Below are 19793 nucleotides of genomic sequence, written 5' to 3'. Positions count from 1 at the left end.
GAGTTTTCCTAAATGGACAGCTTATTTTAGAAGTAGGCGTCTCTTATCAAAACAAATTGCAGTGGCATCTTTCTCAGGTTAATCATTAAAGAAATAACGTTGCGAATTGTTCTAGTGTTCTGGTCATGTCCATGACGCAACAGCCAATTTCACCTAATTATGACGTTGATAATTTGAATGCATTTCTTTCTGGATTAAATGATATTAATCGTAATCAGATCAAAAGCCATCATGAAACTACCCGAATGTTCAATGCATGTACAACAACGTACTATTTTCTACTCTGGCTGTTCCAATAAAAGCTCCAAGTAATCTCGAGAAAAAAGGAAAATATATACATTTCTTTCTTTTTTTTCTCAGCACCTCTGACCACCAGAACGAGCGGTTTCTTATCTCTAAGGGACTTTGCAGAAGAAAAAAAAAGGCAAGGCTGGAACACGAGACTACTTGCAAGCCTGACTTACCTTAGCCGTCGGACGTCCGACGCCTCCGTCCTGAAAAGCGGTATTGCATGACGCCATCCTCCCTTCGCTGATTGGTAGTCTCTCCACCATGCCATTACTGCTTTGCCAGGTCTGCCGACAGATGGCGGTCTATTTAGGACACGCTAATGAAAGCAGGTGAGCATAGCGTCCCAGGTACAGTAGTACAGGTGAGCTTGGGCAGGGACTTGAGTGAGACGCACGGCAGGCACAGTAACACTGGACAGTTCCACTGTTAGGGGGTTTTACGTGGTCCCGCATGCCTGGACTCTGCACCAGGAATACACCCGCCAGTCTGCAAATGGGGACTGTGGTTTAGGGGGCTCAGATTTGTGGCCTGCTACACTCTGTGGGACAGGTGTGCGGTACTCGAAGTGTCCGAACTCCCATGTCGACGGGTACGGCAGTGCTCAACTCCGTCCCTCCGGACTCCTGTACGAACAGTGGATTACGTATCGCAGCTATGACCTCTGACATGGCGGATTTCCATGACGTGAGTATTCGGATTTGTTTCTTTGAAGGTGTACGATTAGTTTAAGGTGTCCCGCGATGTATTCTTTTCGTTTCGTCTTCAATAAATCGTAGTAGTTCCGAACAGCTGTCTTTTGGACAAGAACGGAGGTGTATCGGAGCATCTGTAGACGAGAGTGTCTCTTGGAATGTCACCTTGAAAGCGTAATTAAACGGTGGAGTTAATCGTTTCTCGGTGACACATGGGCATCTCGACTAGATAGATAGATAGATTGGTCCTTGAATGATAATAGGTACAGCTATGGGATGTTTCTAGCCTTGTGTTCAGGATAAGGGCTTTAATTAATAAGAAAAAAAGAAAAGGGTTTGGTGCTTAAGCTAGCTGACAGTGACAGAAACACAATTTATGCTTTTAAATCATTTCAGTCTCGTTTTAACGTTCTTTTTCGAAATGTTTTGGATAAACAAAGGAAAGCATTTCAAGAACAACTCGAGCAAATATAAACGTGCGCGCGTAGGTTGATGTTAAAAGTTTGAGGACACAATGGGCACACAATGACGTCAGCGCGGGTAAACAAAGCAATGCGCGTGAACTCGAGGGACAAATGAAAGTGATGAATTCGTGTTTGCTTCCTACTGGATCCTGTCTGGTTTATGTTTTGGTGTATGCGCCATAAACGCAGACAGTCAATGGCGAAATTTATTAATTTATTCTGCGTAGTTCTTTGATCGGATTGTTTATTTGAAATCCTAGAAGATGAATAAATTAAAAAGAAAAAAAAAACATGAAAATAATTAAAGTAAATAAGCTGTGTTTTCTTTTAAACCGTTTAAATATGGATTTTTTTGAAAAATATGTATCTTTAAAATGCGTAGAGGAAAAGGAACAGAATTTAGGAAATATTTTCAAATAAATTGTTGTCACTTTGAATCCTAAAGTGATTAAAATAACCTATAAATCTAAACGTTAAATGGGTTATTTTATTTATTTTTTTTTTTTAACCAGGATACAATATGAGTAGTGTCATATTAGAAGATTTCTATTAATAGCGTACATTTATTAAGCGAATATCTTAAAAATACATCGAAGGATAATATGACCCAGTTTGTTAAAGTACACACGCAGGCTTGACATTTACTGTTTAAATTAATTAATGATAGTCCTGTGTAACTGAAAAGCATTTTTGTTTTCTTCCCTTCACATGATGACCGCCGCCATCTTGAAAATATATTTCGGTAGCTCCAGCTGTAACATCCACCTTCGTTCTTATACACTTTACTAAGTTAGCGACGTTAAATCTGTCTCCTTCTGTATATTCTAATAAAATCCTTTGGTTTCATAGTTTGTCTATCCACATCCTGCGTATGGATTTAAAAACAAATGGACTATAACTTCACAGATGGTGCATTTTTGCTGCTTAGCTTAGATCTATACGTGATCATTAGTTACTCTCCGGTACGTGTTTTAGTAAATTCAATGGGAAAAAAATTGTCTGCATTCGCACTTTTGTCCAAGGGGAAGGACAGAGATCTGACCTCGAATTGAAACCCCTGAGGTGCAGTGTACTCATGCGGAATAATTTTCGAAAGTGAAATTAGAATTAAACGTAAAAGTGATACCTTTTTTATGTTCATACACAAGACATTAGTGTCAGTTCATAGTTGGTTAGCAAATTTCCAACTCTTCAAGCTTTTAATATGAGCGTTGCAGATTAAAGTGCTCTCATTTTGGAAAGAACCGAAACGTGCTGGAGAGGGTCAAGACAGGTTACATTAGTAAAAGCCGGCATGGGCAGTGCTGAGGTCTTTAGCGGAAAGGGAAATGAAGCCTTAACAGGTCAAAGGAGTTTGTTACTAAACTGCGTACGTTCTAAAGGTCGGCTTGACCGTCGATAAGAGGCCGAAGGCTACAAAATTGACATCATTAAAGTGCTAATAACACGAAAAATGTTTGACAGGTGAAAGACTTAATGCAATAGTTCTTAGATTTTTTTTTTCTTTCTAAAGCACCTCTTGAAGTTCTGAGGATATCCATACGTACGTCCATTATAGGCTAAGCATCCCGTACTTTTCTGAAAGCGGGAGGACTACTGCTCTAAAACATGAATAATCATAATTAGATTATGTAATATATACCAAGATTATTCAATTACCAATTATCCAAGATTATCCAATATGCTCACTTTCTTATAATGCTTTCAATCTATATCTTCAATATTTTAACTAATAAAACTACATCATGGAATAAGCTTAACGACATTATATTTAAATCCCCCACCGCCCAGCCACCAAAAGTTCAAAAATTATCAACGAGATTCTAATCGTGGTACATCATACGAATACTAATCAAGCTCAACTCTTCACTGACGAGTTCCCAGTCAACCGAAAGGGAATAAAGGTGAATTTTCAGAAATAAAAGAGCGATCATAAACCTTTCACATTCGCACGTGATCAAGTACACTCAGTTTAACGATAAACTCCAAGATTTTCCTGACAATAAGAAGCAAGCCAGTAACCCTAACTGGTAGCCATACCAAACTCTAAATCTAGCAAAGCGAACTTTTTTTTTCTGTTAGGTCGTCACATGACAGCGCAATTAAGGTTACGGCGAGTAATCAAAATTGGGTAGCACTATTTAGTGGAAGTATAACAACCTTAATAAAACTCTTCCTAGTGCAGAAGAAAAAGAAATTTAAACGGTGAGCGCACCGATGCGTAAACACTAAAATAAGATCGAGAGCCACTTAAGGATTTAGGATTCTGTGAGTTACGTGGAGGTTCTTAAACTGAAGGAACATGAAACGTAAATGTCGGTTCTAACAATAGTCGCGTCTCCTTTTGCCTCGGGAGACACCCTGTTTATCGTGATGCTTCAACGGCAAATGCTTCCGATGATAAAACGAGTAATGCACGCGCTATAAAACGGTTGATTAATTGCGCCTAATTAATTCTCAGTTAATTAGTCTCCAGATAAAGATTTTATACCTTTTAGAGAGTCCATTAAGATTTCAATAAGTAAGGCGTATCAATCGTACCTCTTTGGGGATAATTGGACGAGAAAGAGCTGTCAGAACTGAAGTACCTGAGCTATTTTTAACACTGTTGGGTGTCGTTGCTGGGGTTTATGACTGTTTATTTTATTGTTCTCAGGAATAAGAACCACTTTGGAGATTTTAACAACTATCAGGTAACTTAAATGGTGTAAGTTAAGAAGCTGGAATCAATTGATTCGTACCAATAGTATTACCACGCGCATAAATTTCTGCACAGGAAGGAGAAATTAAGCAACAAAAAAGATCCAAATGTGGTTGGGTTTCTTGTGGATTCAAACGCAGAAGTTCATCAATTTGTTCTTTTACGAATTAATGTACATACGTGGCAGAATATGTGATCAAATATTTGTTCACCTCAAGCGGTTTAAAAACATCTCGAGAGGAAACTGCTCTTAAAACAGCCTGCGTTCTTTTCCTCATAACTTATTTCTGACATATTAAGGACATTCGTAAAACGGCTAATTGGGATATAAAATTCTACGGAGCGTTTCTAATTCGCATACTGAATATTCTCCAGGCTAACAAGGTTATCACTTCTAAGTGCGTGTCTTAAATGAGTTTTAATTGTGATTAATGAAAATATTTATGATTTTTTTTCTTCCTCGTAATAGTTAACTACAATAATTAACATTCCCTGAAATTTGTCCAGAAAATCAAGCGAGGACAAAGTTGTTCGCTTAACACACAAAAGGAATAAAAGTTGCTTCTGTTGATTGCCTTATTTAATTGGAGTATTTTCCACGTGTGATATTTAAAACGTTGTTGATCTGTGTTATCGAAGTGATGGTCCCATCAGATAAGAATTGTAAATCAGTACAGAAGTATCCCGTATTGTTCTCACCGCATAGCCCCTGCGGCACAGTTTCCCCGCATATCTTAGCTGTACTGGATGTCAGTATTAAGCAGTGCCACCTGTCGCTGTTGTTGGTTTTTGAAAGCTAAAGCGTCAGTGTATGCTCCCTAATTTCAGGTATCTGTGGTTGGTTTGTCTATCTCCTGAAACCGATTAACTAGGCCACAGTGCAAAAGCCTCAAAATCACTCTTATATTGGAACATTTGCAAAACTCTGAAGTCCCTTTATAGAAACCGCAGAGTTCTGCAAAAGAACTTCAGAAGCATTCTGAAAACTACTGCTCCAGATAGTTCTGAATCTTGGATATTTCTTAACTCGAATTTCTTCTTAATTATCTGCCTCTCTTTCATTTAAAAAAAAAAAATCATGAAGATTTAAAATCACCTCTTTCTCACTGAACGTCTGAAGGAACCCTGAGGTTCCACGGAAATCAGTTTGAAAGCCTAAAGTCCAAATAACAGTCAAATTCCTTCACCTCTATATTCTGCAGACTTGATCTGATCGCTTTTGAATCTGAAAACGAACAAACATTTTCTATAAAAAGGTCAGCAGGAATAAAAACAAAATTCCAATTATTAAAAAATAAAAATCCAAAGTTCTGATAGCGCGAAAAACACGAGTAAGATTTAGGCCAAAACCGTCAATTTCGATACATTTGTTGGCAACGCTTTTCTTAAGATTTCTTCTTGCTCTAATTTCAATTTCCTTCCTGTCTCAACTCTATCCTCTATAACTGGAAATAAAATATCTGCAATACAATCGGTTAAAAAATTCTCATAAAAAAGCGCCACTTCTAGCGGCTGAAAACCTGTAAATCTAACTCATGAGAGTAGAGTTTCAACGCACGCGCACTGGCACATCGTGCAATAGCCACCGCATCAGCAAACATATTTTTCACGCCAAGAGCGAAATACGCAACGCTATTTGTTTATGGTACTCATCTGATGGAGGTCAGATGCTAAGTCACGATTATTAATACAAAACTTAATTCTACAATAATTAAACAGAAATATATCATTCCAGTTGCAAACGTATACCTGAAATCTTCGTGATAAGCAACATAAAAAAGGATAACCCAATCTTGTTAATTGATGAGGTTCCAGTAAGGTCAGAGAGCACCCAGATTTCAGATTTGTGGGTTAGCTATGGGATTTACTTCAAGTCTTTGGATATTTTGAAGAAATGTTCGTAGTTTCTTTCACCGTGGCTGGCGAATTGTCAACAAGAAGGCGGTTGAATCTCAGAGACAAAAGTGGTTTTGAACCAGGGTGTTCTGACGTCATTGGTACATCACTCAAAATGTAATTATTTTAGCGTCTTAGCTCCTTGGTTAAACAATGATGAAGGTAACATAGTGAAAGAATATGCCACGAATGAATGAATGCCATGACATCAAGTAGACCTAAGTTAATCCATACCATTATAACTGCTGACTATAAACGTAATTAGCTTGAAGATTAATAAACTATCAGAAAATACACATGACCAGCAGTATTCAGATAAATATAATAACCCGTATATTACTAATTATGGAAATTGTTAAGGGTACACTCTAAGTTGAAACTGATGACAGTTTTATCATTGTATCCATTAATTATACCTCTCCAACCAGCGAAACACCTTTCTCTTTCAAATGCACTCAGGAGACTTATCTACTGCGCAACAATTCCGTCTACATTTGTTCACAAGAGTGTACACGGCAGTTGTGCCACTACTTTTCGAACAGCCCTCAAACTATATAAGTAACGGTTGCATAAGATGCAACATAAAGTGCATCAAAGAATATATATAAGCCCGGATTAATATACAAAAAGTCGCCTACAACTCTAGATTTTACAGGTGCCAAATAAGTTCTGTGCCTTCCATGAGCTTGAACTGAGAATTGCCAACAATTCAGGTTAACAATTATGGCATCTGCCATAATGGTTAACCTACCAAGTTTCTGCATTTAAGTTCCCATTAATTATAAAATTCACTCTTGCGGAAGACCTCAACGCATTACTCAACAGTACGGATAGAACGAATAGAAACCTACGGGATTCTTATTTATAAACTGTGACGTCAATGCGTAATTTGTTGTTAAATCTCTCAATCACGGAAGATGTTTGTTCCACTGATGCTTAAAATATCTCTGTGACGAATCCTATTCTATCCATAGCCGGCAACTCTTCCTCTTGTACACGACAATTAAGGGGGAGGGGGGAATTCCCATTAAAAACACGTCGTATAAAACAGCTGCATTGTCTGTGCGATAGAAAATTAAATACAGGTTTACCTGTCTGACGAATTAACTCGGCATAAATAGCAAATAATTCTTTTTTCTTTTAATATTTTTTTCTTTTCTGTAGTGTATTCAGGGAAGGATCACTTCATGCATCCATTCATAAAGTGAATATTGATGCATACAATATTTAGGAGGGGGATTTGATTAACTCAAGCTTTATCTTAAGAATAAAGAATATCGTCATGGTTTCATTAAGATGGAATCAAAGATGAAGAGTGTAAAACTGCTGCACAACAGTGGGCAAAAAGGATAATATTAATTTGGGGGATGTAAGGATGGTTAGAAGAAGAGGTTTGCATATCGTATGGTGACAGAAGAAATAGCAACAGTAGCTCAACGGGGAAAAATCTTCAGGTCAAAAGGAAAGTGAAGAAAAAGGGGCCTACACTAAAGGAGAAAAGGTTAAATTAAAAGACGGTAAAAACGACCCCACGCTCGTATTAAATTTGGTAATTGTGATGAGGATTCGCAAAATATTTTACTCCTTAAAATAAATGAAAATAAATAGATAATGACGTTGTGAAATGGCAATGGAACGTGATCTTTAATGAACAAAGCATTTCCAATTTGTTCCTCTTCAAAAAAATAAATATATATTAATAGTATTCTCCATATAGTGCAAGGAAACCACAGGCTATTGGTGCACTGGCAAAAAAAAAGTAAATACGAAAACGCAAAGTATATACCTCACACAGATAAGTATCCAGTAGATCTTTGAATTTATTCAAACTGTCAGCCTCTACTGCAAATTTTGGCATCACGCCTTCTATCCCGTCATCGATGTCATTAATGAAAATGACAAACAGCAGTGATCCATGAGGGTACCTACTCCTGACTTTACACCAATCCGAATAATATCCGTTAATCACAACCCTCTGCCTTGCAGCCACCCAGCACTCCATCTTAGAATCTTACCAGTAATCCCACCCTGTTCAAGCTTATACAATAACCTCTCATGAGGGACAGAGTAAAATGCTTTGCTAAAATCCAAATAAACTATGTTGGAATTGTTCCCTAAATCCAGCTTATGAGTAACTGTGTCAATACCCGATTACACATTAAAGTTATTTTTTAAAAATCGTATTATTCCTGTTCTACGTATCATTTTATCCTGTAAATCAGACTGCTCTTTCTCCTGCTAGTCCAAATTGCTCAGGGTCTGCTATTTGAAACGAATATTTTATTTATATAATTCTTCGAGAAGTGGCGTGAACCAAAAAAACAGAGAGAACTGTTTGGTGTAGCCATCGAGTCATTTGAATTTCTCAAAGAACAAGATCTGTGGATCAACAAAAGTAACCCAAATGTGTTTATAGCTCATGGAGACTGGCAATGACCATGACCAGTGGACGTGAAGATGAGTACCTTCGTATGAAAAATCACTGATGTCTGTCTAATCCATCGGTGCCTTAGTTCTCTTTAACTATGTGATGGCCCGTTAATCCTCTGTAATTTTGATTGAAGTCAGCTTCTAGTAACCAAAATCGTTTCAGCTTCTCTGCTTGTTTAACAGCTTAAGAAGTATTACATTTTACCTGGACCTACAGGGTTACCAGGGTGGAATGATACTTTGAGAACATCTAACCTCGCTAATGAAAGTTCCACCTGCATAGGGACATTCGCGATAATTTAAGCAAACTGTCGTTTACAAGACGTGTTTTCGTGTAGAAATTCACCCTGCCATGTGCAGATAGCTGGCCGTAAGGTGGCAGAGAATGATCAATTACGGGTAATAACCCTACCTGGTAGCGTGTGGGATCTACACACCCCGAGGCAACGCAAAGCGAGGAAAGGCATTCCCCTATTTAGGCCAAAGAAAAGTTAGCCAGTTGGCCCAGCTAAATAGCCTCGAACTGGGTCAAGACGATATCTGATAGTGTAGGTTGGAACTCTTGCATTAGCCCGTTTAGTGCTTCCTATAATTGTTTAACCAAACTGGACTCCAAGTACAGCCTCACGACTTCCTCTCCAACCTTGGTATAAATGTCTATAATGATCCCCTGCACTGCCTTTGAAGGGGGGAGAGGCAATAGAGAAAGATGGAGAACGGGGGAGAGGAACACAGGACGAGATCTTGGCAATGCATAATGGAAAAATTAAACATTATAGAAAAGCGATAGCAGCGATTAACAAAAGTTTAAAAAACATCAGGCATGTTAGCAGAGGAGAAAGAATGAGAATAACTACAAATAACAGGAAGGAAGGCGGAAATAAATAAAAAATAAAGCACTTATAAGATAATAACGAAGAAAGATATACAGAACAGAGGACATCATTGTGTACACTGTTATATTACTGCTTTCATAGACTGAGCGAAACTTCTTACAATTTAACCACCCTTTCCAGATACATCAATTGTTTTTGGTCCTTTTAGGGGGACGTTTGCAAATGCGTAAAACACCTATTGTCTTCATCGTGTATCTTCGACTGTCCGTCCGCTTATAACAACTCAATTCCCAGTGGATGAATTTTATATTTGTGTCCTTTAGAATGATTTGTCGGTCCATTCCAAATTTCATAAAATGGAACCAAATAAAAGAAGTTTTTGGCATTTGAAAAATTGAGTTTCTATATATACATAAATAGAATATATATTTTGGAACGTTCAGCATTACTCGATAAGCCACCTAACATCTTATCAACACTAAATTTTCAAGTTTTCTCTTAGTCTCTCGGAAGGTCTTATTGACCAAGCACTATCGGACAGCTCTCCAACCCTTCAATTTTCCCCCTTCTAGAAATATGATATCCGAATGTCACTGTAGAAGGGAGGGCAAAAGTCGGATGGACACCAAATTGTCAACAATTCTGCTTTGCCGATCCCTGGGACGCTTTCAAGAACAATTACGCTTCCAGAGCTCCTGGTTTGTCCCTGAAACACACACACAAATGTACGTTTTGTTGGACCCTTGCGAGGCTTCAAGTGCAATTCGACATGTTCCATCCCTCCCACAGAAACATTGCAATAAGTTTGGAACAGCAGGTCAGATCCTTTTCAAAATTTCAGGACATTTTTACTGTTCTTTAGGACCTTATTTCCAGATATCATGTAAACGTATTAGTCCATAGCTCCTATACTCCTCCAAAAAGGTACCGATACACATTCTCACCTCATGGTTGTGTAGTCTTTCTTGAGTAGTATAAAAGTACTTTAGGTATATTATTTGATAATCGAACAAGCCTGAAATGCAAGGCGTCGTTTAAATTACCTTTTTTTTTGTTGGTGGAGATCATCGAGATATAAATAAATAAACAGTTACGATGAGTTGATAAGTAACTATTCCATGAGGGAAATTTATCCCCCCTCCCACCGACAAATAAAACAGTTCCCCATAATAAGTCATAGCCGATACCAATAACTACCTACGTTTCTGTAATTAAGGTTATCAGCGATGTTCTCTGTATTCTAAGCGTGAGTCGACGCAGTGCTTCCGGAGATCTCTCCAATGGAGCTTTTCTCTTGCCAAGTCTGGTCCAAAGAAGAAAAACTACTGCATCGATTTTACTTCCTCTTATTGTGTGTTCTGAGCTGTCAATGGTTATCCATTATGTCTCCGCCATCATAAAGAAAATCTGGGGCCAGCTAGAAACTTATCACAAGACTGCTTAGGCATGTTGCCAACATAACTAGATCGACAGTCTGCTCAAGGGTTGTCTCATATATTACAGCAGAGAGAGAGAGAGAGAGAGAGAGAGAGAGAGAGAAGGGGAAAAAAAAAAACTTGATATGTACCCTTGTAAGTCCGGTTTTAAGAAAGGAGAGGAGGGAGGGGAAAAAAGGAAGTTCTTAAAACACAAGACGTTGAGCGTACGTCTTTTTAAGTTCCCCAGTCTTGTTCAAAAGCATTTCCCCCTCTGATAAATCATACTTTACCCTTCCAGGTAGCTACGCCCGTTTGCCCTACACAACGTTTGATGATATATATCAATAAATTAAGAAACAAAAAAAATGAAAGCTGTCCGGGAGCACCTTTTCAAATCTTTGCTCGCCAAACTTCCCATTGACCTTAGCAGCCTTTTCCAGTATTCTTAATAACCACTTAAATATCGAGGAGCAAGCATTGCACATAATGTAAGGAAAAGCACACTTAAAAGTAAGATTGCGTTATATTTAGAGCGATATCAGAGGACTTTATGCATCTCTAATATTTCTTCGAGAATTGCTCATTTGTTTACTAAGCGTGTTCAATTTAATAAACCCGAACTGAAGCTTTATTCGCTGCAGCACTCGAAACGAATATCTAATTGATTTTTAATATTTTCATAAAGCATCGCACTTGATCCCACACTTGATAAATGCGTGGTGTGATAAATGAAGTCTGCGTCCATAAATCAACCATAAACATATGTGATAAACAAGACCAGCCTTGGTGTAAAACAGATCCCCCTTGGTTCATCACGTGATGGCTATTAGCAATTGGCATTACCACAATCGCTGAAATCAGTGGTATTGTTTTATTGCCTCATTAATACGTGAGTGCGACAAAATTATTAACCAAAGTGGGCTTTGCATTATGGAAGCTGCAACTTACTGTAGGAAATCTAAAGATGGTGCCTGGCTTCAACTAATTTAATGTACCTAACGCTTAGTTGATTACTTCTACCACATTACGAATAGGCATATACGTAAAAAACTGAAAATATTAGAGGTGTCTGAGTGAAAAATTTAAATGGGAAATATACAAGTGTTAGAAAAATTGTTCCCTTGCACTAAAAATGTAGATTAATTTGCTAAGCATGGGTATACAAAGAGACAAGATAAATAAAAGATCGAAACCTCTGAACAAAACTTTATTTAAGGTGGAAAGCCAATCAACAGTACTCCACCGTGCCTTGGCATTACCTCAAAAAGGAGCCTGATATTTTTCAGAGGAAATTTCCTCCATGTCTGGGTTAACGTTTCCTTAGAACAGCCACTATTTCGGCTTGTTGAGGCGCGGTTCCAAATTACTCATGTCTAAATATGCTCAACAGGAGACAAATCTCAGAGGCTTGGCGGTAAGAGAAGCATATCGACATTGCAGAGAAACTGTCTGACAACACATGGTATGGAGTCGATATGCTCATGTCGGAACAAACGGTCATGGAACTGTTGTAGAAATCCTATACCAGTTAAATGACTGTTTGTTGTTCTGAATGTTCCCGAGATGAATTAACATCGCCTGTAATCTTGCTTAAAGAGGCAAGACAGATTATCTGTATTTCAACAAACCCTGTTGATTGTTTGGGTGCTCCAGAACTTAGTGATGTGGTTGTGTTCTTCTGTCCGTTGACCATCAACTAAAAGTCCTAGGACCTCGACCAACACGAATAGCAATTTCCCGGATGCACTATGCAAACTCAAGGAGCCATTTTACAGGCTTGTCACCTGATCTTCAGTCTATGGAAAAAATAAGGCGAATTATGAGACCAACAGATGTGCCTGATATAGGTATGCCTGTTCTTTATCCTATTTATGCCTATGGCTTTATACCTTAATTAAAATATATTTTCTAGAAAAATAACCCGCCTTAGCCGAGCGTTCAGGTACGCTGGTGCATAAGTACACGTGTCTTGAGTGACCGGGGTTGAAGCCCGTGACTACTAAATACGGTGCTGTTTTTTGTATTTTCTCTACCTTGTGAACTCCGTCAGTGACTGACCATTTGGTCGGCCCAGAGTATAAACAGAATATTTATTTATTTATTTGCTGATATTAAGAAGCCAAGCTGCTTACAAAACCTTGATTTTAGGCACATCAGCAAAATAAGCCATATTGCACAGCCCTAACCAACTAATTCAGCCACGTTGTGAAACAGGCCCATAAAAATTCCTCCCGTCATCGATGGGATTCCGACCCAGGTCTTTTCAGCCTGGTATGGGAACGACGGTGATTATACCAACTGTGCTACCCGTGAAGTCAGTTGTAAAATGTAAAAATATAGGTGAGCTAGAGGGGTCTGATAACATGTTACTGTTCAACAGTCCCGTTTATAGTCAATACAGTTTTGCCACCGATGCTGCAATGCGTTGATTCCAGCTACAAAGAAAGTTGTCTTGGGCCTTGGCAGCACTAGCGTCATCTGTGGAAAAGTCGATGCCAGTGAGGAATTTTTTTAAAAGAAGGAAATTGGTACAAGTCCGTTGGTCCAATATTTCAAAGCCGCACTCATGCAGCACAGCCATGGTAATGACAGACTTGCGAGCAGGTACATGTTGTCCTGGTGGAACAAGACTCCTTTGCTGAATTTTCCTCAGAGTTTGTCTTTGATGTTTCATGCAAGTACCTCACAAGGTCTTGTAAGGCACTTGCATGAAACATTGCAAGACCTTGTGACTGTTTGGCCCTTTTGAAGGTAATTCACTAACGACACTCCAGTAGCATTCCAAAAAACCGATGCCATCACCTTGCCAGCAGAAGGAATCGATTTTGCTTTCTTTGGAGGGGTAGAAGAACTGTTTCCAATGCTTGGACTGCTCCTTTGTCTCTGATTGCAAGTAATGGACCCACATCTCACCTATGGCCACAAATTTTGCAAAGATATTTGCTTGTAACTGCTTGAAAACGATGCAATGTTCACTTAACTTGTCAACTCTTGTACGTTTTTGATCTGCTGTCAAGAACTTTTGGACCCATCGTGCTGACACCTTTTTCATAGCGAGAACTTCTGTTATTATGTGATATCCACCTTCATTTGAGATAAAAAAAAAAAAGACGCTGGCAATGTACTGAACGGCCACTTATCGATCACTCATTACCTCTGGAGTGATGGACATTGCATGTTGTACACAGCGTGGGCCATTTTCCAGGCTCTCTTCGTCTTTTAGTTTCTGTTGCCCACTTCTTAACCATGGAATAGGAAGGGCATCCTCCCGAAATGTTGTAATCTCATTAATTGCCTTTGGCATTCGACCCTTATTTTCCCAAATATTAGATAAGTGCATGGTGACTGATTTTGTCCATCTTTCCTCATTCACACAATATAGAAACCTGATTGGTTACTGTTTGAAGTGTTATATAATAAGAACAGAATTTTTTAACGCTGTACCACTCAGTACTAACACCACAAACTTTTCAAACACCCCTCGTAATTATTTCATCATTTATGATACATACAAGAGTACATTAACATCCCGATGGACGTATGCCAAATATATTTCCTGTCGAATAAATAATAATATAAACTGCCATTGTTTTTGTATATTTAGCAGTCGGATATATTTTTCAAATTACTCTCGTCTGTTGAACCGGACATCAGCAAATGCTGTTCAGCACAACTGGCCCAGTCATAAACCCAAACAGTTCAGCCTTGCCATCTGAAATATAGTCATTCTTAATTCCGAATCACTGACCAAGAGAAAGGCAGTTGGTTATTACTCACAACAGACGGATTGAATAGAGTAAGAGCCCATTCCCACCAACTGAATGTAGCTCATAGTAGATAACTAGTATTGCTCAGAAACACTTTGTCCTATTAGTTAAAACTGCAGAATATTGTGGTCTAGGTTGTCATCTTTGAACTAGTACCACAACAGTTTCTAAATCACTCATTTTCACGTGGTTTCCAATTAAAAAGCACCTCTTATGGGCAACAAAGATGGTTGCTTTGAACTAATTAAAATCGTTATGACATCGGCTGAAATCGTAGTTAACAAATGTCAACTGAACCCACTTCTGACGACCTCAATGATCGTCCGCAGCAAATATAAGAAAGCGTGCGTAAGCACATCAAAGAAGAATAAAATCCATACCACAAGCCGTACAATTTACATAATGACTATATCGGCCAATCGACCCACATCACGTGCATAGTTTTAGCAGCGGCAAAACTAACAATGTTCGGTGACACGTGACTGCAGTGACAAGGGTGAGTTTTGCATGTAGTTTCATGCTCGTTGGCCACGATAATTGAAAGTGCCGAGCATTAAGTTCCAAAGCAATGATTATTGGGTTAAACGATTTTTCGTCTCCTTCTTTTGCTTCATTGGCCACTTACAGAACACTTTTCTGGCCAATGATTCTAATTAGCGTTCTGACATTACCGCAGATAAGGGAGGCTATAAATTTTAACTCTGGGAAATTTCTGAATCGTTTGATGGTAAAGGATAGTTAAGCCGTTCCACTTGATGGTCAGATAGAAGGAAAGGCATGAGGTCCGTTGGAGAAGATTAGATATTACCCAGAAAAACTGCACGCTTAATTGATAAAAATTCCTTAAATTTAACTGCGCCATTTTACTGTAGTTTACTATAAATTACATCGAGATAATTTTTACAATCAAAATCTATAGTACGCAATATTGACAAAAGTAACCAGATACGTGGGCTCAATTGCACACTATGCTACTGGTAGACTCTGAACCAATTTGTGATAAGAGGAAGGCGATATTATGGTCCTTTCCTCCTTAAGGACCGCAGTAAATTCAGCTACAAATATCTTGGCCTGGCCCGAAGCCGACATTCCCGTTCATCACAAAGGTGGAATTAAAATCGGCGCTCTGGGAAGGTCAGTGAACCTTTTGCATTCTCATATCTTCAAACCGGGTTGGTACAGGCTATGCAACATGACATGGTGCACTCTCATGCTTTAACAGAAAAGTTCCCCCTTCCCATGCTGCTTCCACAGCGTGGAAAGAGCAGAAATGTCAATGTACCGAATGGCATTCATTGTTCTCGAAACGATGACCAATAGTCGAAGCTCAAAACATGAGAAATAGTCTCAGACGGTGAATAAAGTTCTTCGGCATCCACCGGACCCGAAATGATACAACTTGTGCTATTCACCACACAATGTTTGCTTTGTGTGCAGCTTCCATAAAATCGGATGCCATACTTTACGTATCATGTACCAATATCAGTTCCTGTGGCTTCTCTCAATTCCTGGTTGACAATACTTGGTGAGGACTGACAGGAACTACGTACCACTCTTCTGAGAGCCCTCTAGTCTCTGCGGTCTGCTGTAGTAGCATACGGCGTTTCCATTTGGTGGCTAGATGATCTAATGAAGTGTTTCTCTACTTTTCGTTTTGCAACGTTAACCCCTTCTCAAAATAAATATAAAATAAGTACCATCAGTACCTCAATTGAGACATACGGTTGTTTTTTATGATTTTGCAATAGGGGACTCGTCACAAGTGTAAGTAAATCGTTAAATATCCTCCCCATGAATCTTTGATTATTTAAAAAGAAAAACTAAAATATTAAAGCATAGTAAACTAACGCAAACCCCTTAGGGTACGCATGCCAACGGGTTAGACACAACTCCATTAGAAGCAACTAAGCTTAATGCCTAAAACCATCAACTATATTTCGTGTGAAAGGCGGGTATGGTTCATTTTTCCCAAATCTTAGGAATTTCCGGTTACTTTTGCAAATATAGTGTATATTTTTATGTGTTTATATCATGCTTTTAATGTATAGGCTTAACGCTATTAGCATTTTAAACTGGTGGAATAATTCTCTTTGTAGATCATCCATAAAGAAATCTTCAAACTGTAATTCTTCCTTCATTCATCAATTCATTTTGCACATTCTTAAATCCATACAAGTGCTTCTACTCAACAAAATCAACGGGGAGAGTTTGCCCCAGGCAGACTATGAGCTGCCTGGGACAAAGAACTCCAGAAGAATTCATTTAATCTCACTCCCCAAAAGCTATTTAAATTCAAACTCCTTCCTTTGCAAATTAGTGTATCCCGAACAGTGGGATATAAACGAACTTGAGGTTTGTTTACTCAGGATACTCAGGATTACTGGAAATATAATTTTAGAACTGTGCAACCGCCACCCACTTTTCAGACCATCTGAATAATTTTTTTTTTTCAGGTTTTGTTGAAGCAGCACCCCTCAACCCCCGATTAATACTGTTAATTGCACTTTTAGCTCGCACATCGAAATCCCTGAAGAATACACAATTAACGTAGTATTGTTGTATTCTTCACACAAGCAACGGAACATCTAGGGATGAATTACTTGCAGTGTTCCATCCCTAGATGCACTCTGTTCAAACTCATAAAACACGTGCCACAAGCAATAGTGTCAAAAATCATACTAAAGTCCACAAACTATTCGCCTTATCCAGTTCTCCCATGACAACTACCACAGGATATCCGCCAGGAAACTCAAGCAATGAGTGACCCACAAGTTTTTCTCCCTTCCGCATGACCTAAAATCACATACCAAACCATGGACACCACAATTTTCTTCCTAAAAGCAGTCAGACCTCTGTACTCACCCGTATCAAGGGGGCAATATGACTGGTGCCCAAACACAGGACGCAATTGAAAAGAGGGTAGATTTGCTTGCTCCCGCTCATCTACTCCCACTGTTTGGCAAAATTGAAAGGAAGGAAGGATAAACATATTGGTTCCCAGAAGTGGAGCGACGTGTCTACTTTGTAGTATATTTTACACAATGTGAACCGTTCGGTGCAAAATTGCAATGACCGGATTATATTTTACATCCAGTAGATGATGTTGATTCCATATACCACATGCACATTAATATGACCTAACTGCAAATCATGTCAGGGTCACAATATTGAAGATATCTGAAAGGAACCACTTGCTTGAACGTTTTCACCCAAGTCTCACTGGAAGGCTTGATTCCACTTGAGGCTGTTCAGTCTCAAGTGGAATCAGCCAGCTGGCTCAATATTGGATGTACTGTCCATAGACTTTGAACAGAGTCAAAAGAATCTCTAAGTAGTACATAAAAGTGATTGAGGTAAACCATCAGCTTATCTCTATCAAGCTTTAATAAAGTCAGATGTCCTTGGCTAGTAGCATGAATACGCAGGGTGACAATACCATTTTACTGTGTTCGGACCTCATTTCGGCAACAAAAACATCTCTGTGTGTCTATGCCCCACAATGGAGGTTAAATAAGGATGGATGTGTGAACCTCACCCCAAATCACAAGAGATCACATCTGAAATGGCATATACAAGACCGCCGACCGGGCTAGCCGAGTGGGTAAAGTACCTGCCCGGCAACCCAAAGGTCGCGGGTTCGATTCCCGCCTCGGGCTTGGATCAAAGTACTGCAAAAACCTTGGGAGGTGCAATATGGCCACAGAAGCCGATGCGCCAACAACTACCAAATCAAAAAAAAAAAAAAATATACAAGACCGATGAGCCCACACCTGCATTGCAGAACGATTCGAGACGTACACTGGACTAGAGGGAATATCAAGAACACTGAATTACATAATTAAAAAGGATATCTATGGGGATGCTAGTTTTGAGAGGTATCTCTTTGGGTGAGCGTTACAAACTGTATGTATTTTCAAGGGTACACTAACTGCACAGAGGTACAGGGAAAGCATCCTGGACCTCTGTGAGATCTGGTGCAGGTGACAAGGAGAAAATTTCATCATACAGGATGATAATGCCCAAGCATATTACATCAGACTAGCTGGCTGATATCTGTGGGGGCAGTGCGATCTCTAGTCAAAATCACAGTAAAATCCACCCTAATAAACTGGCGATGCTTACAGTTTTAAATTTACAGGAACCCCACCGATATCCAAAGATGCTTCCAACACTATAATCCAGAAGAGTGATAACGTCTGTTGCAGGTTTCTCCCGTAATCTGATTTATCTAAGAGCTAATCTAACAAAAAATTATAGAAATCTATCCAAAACTTACCCCCACTGAATATTTTGGAACATTTCTGTTCCCATATACTGTATGTCGAAAAAAACCCATTTTTACATATAAATCTCGACGCAAAAAAAGAAAGAAAAACATTCACCAAATCAATAACCTTCTTAAATCTATCATAAATGCCCTTGATGTTCCCCCACAGTGGAACAACACAGCCCTTTCGCCTCCACAGAATTCACCCATACAAAGAATTCTTCGCCAATTTCTAGACCACCTCTAAGTTCTACCTAAACATGCTAAAGCCCTCCTGAATATTTCTCCACAAACTAATCCATGCCCTGGTCTCTTGATCAGCTACAGCCACTCCATACAATCCCCATACTCCCATGGAACTCATCAGCTCTCTAGCCGTAATGCGCCAATATAATTGAAGTAGTGGATACTCCAAACTACAATCACTTACAGAAAGGTTAGCAACCTCTAGAACAAAATGTCCCCCCCTCCATTTATTAGTGTAATATATACTAACTGATATTACCACTAATTTTCTAGAACTTAAGACAGACTCTATCGCAGTCTGATTTTACCGTTTAAAGCGTAAAATATTTCGATGTTTAATATGGTGGATTTAAACAACCTTCATCCAGGACAAATGAAACTTAGGAGTTCCAGTTAACCCTGTACTAATAAACACTACATACAGAGTCAACACACGATCGTACTCTAACAAGAGAAGGTGCTCTGAGCAGTCTTGTTCACCTACAAAGTATGATTTATGACAGGGACTTCTTCTTCGTTTGAAGGTGAAGAGCAGCCATAATTTTAATTAACGTACGGATTAGAACATTCATTTATTTCAATTTTGTTGAGTTCTTTCACTACGCTCGAGGCCTCTGCAAAAGTCCTTTCTTCTAACTCGCTACAGTTGAAAGAGGGTTGTCACACACAATGTGATTCCCGTGCCAGAAACATCGAGAAAATGAGCACAACAAAAGACCATCACACACATCCTTCTCTCTCTTCAGTTTTGTATTCTATTTAATAGAGAATGGGCAAATTGACCT

General features: G+C 38.9%; 1 protein-coding gene across 1 annotated transcript in view; it reads left to right on the top strand.

The window, feature by feature from the left end:
• The first annotated feature begins 650 nt into the window (after positions 1 to 650).
• The window catches only part of LOC150091258 (uncharacterized), a 58754-nt gene continuing 39611 nt past the window's right edge, over positions 651 to 19793 (top strand). The window contains exon 1 of the mRNA XM_090375025.1: positions 651 to 975. Within this exon, the coding sequence (XP_090231151.1) occupies positions 871 to 975 (105 nt within the window). The 5' untranslated portion in view covers positions 651 to 870. The remainder of the gene's footprint in view (positions 976 to 19793) is intronic.

Source organism: Mastigoproctus giganteus, chromosome 1 (assembly GCF_048544385.1).
Source record: "Mastigoproctus giganteus isolate SK-2022 chromosome 1, ASM4854438v1, whole genome shotgun sequence".
Lineage (NCBI taxonomy): Eukaryota > Metazoa > Arthropoda > Arachnida > Uropygi > Thelyphonidae > Mastigoproctus > Mastigoproctus giganteus.
This window is presented reverse-complemented; position numbering and strand designations above follow the sequence as displayed.